This window comes from Fukomys damarensis, unplaced genomic scaffold (assembly GCF_012274545.1).
Source record: "Fukomys damarensis isolate Sample0158 unplaced genomic scaffold, DMR_v1.0_HiC HiC_scaffold_33, whole genome shotgun sequence".
NCBI classification, from domain to species: domain Eukaryota; kingdom Metazoa; phylum Chordata; class Mammalia; order Rodentia; family Bathyergidae; genus Fukomys; species Fukomys damarensis.
In genome coordinates this window covers 50,988,894-50,992,890 of record NW_022900945.1, presented here as the reverse complement: position 1 = coordinate 50,992,890, position 3,997 = coordinate 50,988,894, and the positions used below count along the sequence as shown (strand labels likewise).

General features: G+C 41.9%; 1 protein-coding gene across 7 annotated transcripts in view; it reads right to left on the bottom strand.

The window, feature by feature from the left end:
- Polr3c (RNA polymerase III subunit C) overlaps window positions 1–3,979 on the bottom strand; it is a 15,898-nt gene extending 11,919 nt beyond the window's left edge. Inside the window, exons 1-4 of one of the 7 annotated variants that reach the window (XR_004515028.1) lie at window positions 3,725–3,978; window positions 2,163–2,329; window positions 1,178–1,433; window positions 886–1,071 (exon numbers count right to left, since the gene is read on the bottom strand). Coding sequence is in view for 6 of the 7 variants with exons in the window: in XM_033758101.1 (XP_033613992.1) it covers window positions 886–1,071; window positions 1,178–1,433; window positions 2,163–2,309 (589 nt within the window). In the remaining variant the exon portion in view is untranslated. Of the gene's footprint in view, window positions 1–885; window positions 1,072–1,177; window positions 1,434–2,152; window positions 2,330–3,600 lie in introns of those variants that run through there. The other 6 variants (XM_033758101.1, XM_010629501.3, XM_010629502.3 and 3 more) reach the window with 6 other exon arrangements.
- Window positions 3,980–3,997: the final 18 nt, after the last annotated feature.

Genomic DNA, 3,997 nt, shown 5'->3' with positions numbered 1-3,997 from the left:
AAAAAAAAAAAAAAAAAAAAAAAAAAAAAAGTAAAGTAGATCATGTTACTTCCAAGCTTAGAATCTTTTTTTTTTTTTTCCTTTGTGTTTTGAGACAGGGTCTGGTTACATAGTACAGGCTGGCCTTGAACTTGTGGCAATCCTGTGGCCACCGTCTCCTGAGTGCTGGGATTACAGGCGTGTATCACCATGCCTGGTGCCAAGCTTATAATCTTTCAGCAGTTTTCCTTTCCTCTTAAAGAACAGATGCTTTATAAGGTTTTGTGTGATCTAGCCCCTGCTTGTCACTAACTTTCTCTTCTCGTTTGCTCACCCTGCTTTTGCCAATGCTAACCTTTCCTTTCCTTGAATGCCCAGCTTTTTCTCTTACAGCATGCTATTCCTTCTGCCAAAAAATGCTTATCCTCTTATTACCTCATTAGTTATCTCCTACTTTTGTTACAAATTGTAGCTCAACTGCTACTTTTTCAAAGAAACATGTACATCACCCCCTACATAAACTGATTCCCTCATTCTATTTTATTTTTTGGTCCTGGAAATTGAACTCAGTACCTTGCTTGTGCTTACCAGGCAGGAGCAGTGCCACTGAGTTACATCCCCAGCCCTCATTCTGTTTTTTGTAACCCCCACATCATACCTCTCCTTCACGGTACTTATCACAGTTTGTTAGACAGTGTATTTATGTACTGATATATGTAATATATCTCCTATACTTAAACTTACATCTCAAATGGGCATGGATCATGGTTTTTTCATTATGGTACATTACGATGTCTGGCATTCAGCAAATAGTTGGTAAATTGTCAATGGATTCATTCACTTAACAATCAATGAAGAAAAATACAAATTAGAGCAAGTCACAATTCGAGGGTCAAAATCTCTTACCTATCAAGCTCAGTTTAGGAACCAAGTACATGTCCTTTTCATTAATGACAAGGTTAGGGGCAGGCGGTGGAGGACCAGTGTCTGAATTCTCAGGGGTATGCACCATGGGGCAACGCTGTACAAAGCGTGTATCTGCCAGTTGCATAAAAGTGTTTGATACCTCAGCGTAGTCCATGGTCTTGCCATCTGTACAACAGGAGGAAATAGCAGGTGAGATGGCCTGGGATAGCAGAGTCCAGTTCTGTAGTCAGCAGTCTATGCTTTTGCTAATAGCTGTAGATATAGTACTGACCCTCCACGGTCTCTGTGAGACGGTCTGCCACTTTCTTTACGACAGCTGACATTGTCATTTTGCCATTCAACAGCAGCTCCTCAATAATCAGCTCTCCAGTGTCACCATAAAGTGCTTTGGTAGTATAGATGTACCGGGGATACCTAAGCATTCGTAGTACCCGGCTGCAGTGGGCTTCATACTCAACCACACCACGTTTATGCACTTGATACATCACCAGGTTATGTTGGATGAGGACACAAAGTGCTTTTTTTACCTAGATAGAACCCAAAAGAAGGAAAGACCTGAAGATATAGTTTATTATTGCTAGCAATTTTTTTTTGTCCAACGGCATACTAAGCATCAGGGGATAGCCAAATAAGAATTTCTGCTCTTCTTCTGAGTAGTAAGAATCAAACATCAATGGAAGCAGTCAGGATGATTCCTTGCAATGATGTTGATATGTCCTCTGATCTTTATTTTCACATCCAATTTTACTTTCTGTCATTCTCATTACTTAGAGGTGGTACTGAGATTAGTACTTTATTGTGAATAAATGAAATGTGGCACAGGAAGAACAAAAACTTACTTAGGAAGCTATGCTGGGCTAGTGTATGTGCCTGTAATTGCAGCCCTCTAGAAGTTGAGGCAGGATTCCATGAGTTCAAGGCCAGCCTGAACTACATAGCAAGACTGTCTCAAAAAAGATGAACTAGGGACACTTGAGAAACAAAACCTCAGGGCCTAACTACTACCTAACTACTATCCTCTATCACTGCCAGTAACATTATTCTAAGGGTAAGCTTTCTTTACTTCTTCCTCTTTTTTTTTTTTTTTTGGTACCAGGGGATTGAACTCAGGACCTTGCGCTTGCAAGGCAGGCGCGGGGCCACTGAGCTAAATCCCCGGCCCTTCTTTACTTCTTTCTAGTAACAATATTTAAAGGTAGGTGAGAAAAATTAATGAAAGAAATTAAAGAGAACAAACTGATATTACCTAAACATACCTGATCCAGAGATGTTCCTGTGTCATGGACAATTACTCTCAGTGGCTGACTGCCAGTTCTGATTAGGTGCACTCCAATTTTTTCTACAATCTCTCCAAAATGCTCTTGTAGCAACAAAGAACACAGTTTAATCTCAGCCTGAGTCATTGTACTGGGAAATGTCAGAACTAGGAAAAAACAGTGTAAATTCACGTACTCTTTCTGGAAGGCAGTTTGTCAATACATATGGAAAATATTAACATTTTGCATATATTTGACTTAACAATTTCATTTTAGATACTCTATTCTAGGATAATAAAACAAAAAAAAAAGTCACTAGTGCTATTTATGTGGAGACAGTGTCTTGTTATGTAGCTCAGCTGGTCTTGGACTCCCTATGTAGTCCAGGCTCGAACTTGGGGTGATACTCCTGCCTCAGACTCCCAAGTGGTGGAACTTCAGGCATGCCACCACACCTGGGACTAGTTCTCTTTCAAATACAGTACTGACATCCTGAAACACCTAATGGCTAACAATAAATTATGGTAAACCTGCACAATAGGATATACTAAGCAAACATTTAAAATAATTTTGTACAATACATATTAGCATAAAAATTATTCATATTGTAAGCCAGGCATGGTGACACATGCTTGTAATCCCAGCATTTAGGAGGCTGAGGCAGGAGGATCGTTGCCAGTTTGAGGCCTGCCTAGGCCACACAGTGAGTTCTAGGCCAGCCTGAGCTACATAGGGACACCCCGTATCAAAATAAATAAATAAATAAAATTGTAATAGAACCAAATTGCAAAGAAAAATGTAGACTAAAATTTGATTATAAAAACAGAAAAACACATGGGAAAATGTGAGTAGTCTATACATCAAATTTATTTTTATGGGAGTACATGTGATTCTAACTTTTAAAAATAACTAGATGTAGGTGATTCTGTAATCTGTTATAGACCTTCGATTCTAAAAAAGAGTTAAGGTCACTTTTACTTTTCACTATTCAGTGTGAGTGAACAGGCAATTCTGTTCCTGATCCACAAAGAAATGACAGTTTAGAAAAAGAAATGAGGAGGTGAAAGTTTCTCAACAGGGCTTTCAAACACGAGATGAGCTATATTGTTTTTTGAGACGGGGTCTCACTATGTAGTTGAGGTTGATCTGGAACTCACTAGGTAGCCCAGGCTAGTCTCGAACTCACAGTGATCCTCCTGCCTCAGCCTCCCGAGTGCTGGGATTACAGGCGTGCGCCACTACGCCCGGCTTGAGACTTCCTTCTTTAATTTTACTCCTTGATAAAGTAGACACACAGAAACTGATGACTAAACGTTTACTCCCCCACCACAAGATGCTCCCAATTCCTCAGCTGCCAATTCTTTGCCCCCCACATTTTCATACAATACATATTACTTCAACCATTCAAATGTCTTTGGAGAAGCATCTTTTGCCATACTCGGAAAGGATTTCCAACGTGCTGTCTCCCGGCTCTTCAGTCCCCTCACGCAGTTTCCTGTCACAGACTTGGTCTTTTGGCCCAGAGTCAGAGCCGTCTACTTCAGGCGGCATTTTCCACTAACCTCAGGGTCAGGGAGAATCCAAGTCTCCCAACTAGGCTACAGCCTTGCGAACGACGAAATCCAGCGGCTCCCGTCAGTCACTCGCACCTCGGCGGAGCCCACGGCCCCTGCCCGGAAGTACACAGCCACCGAGGCGGACGCCGGAAGAGGAACAGTGTGTGACGCTCTACCCCACAGCTTCGGTGGTTTCCGGGGACGCTCTCTCTTTCTTCTCGCTGGAAGTCTGGAGGACCGGCGAGAGGCTATTTGACTTGCCGGCGGGCGGGCAGAGGC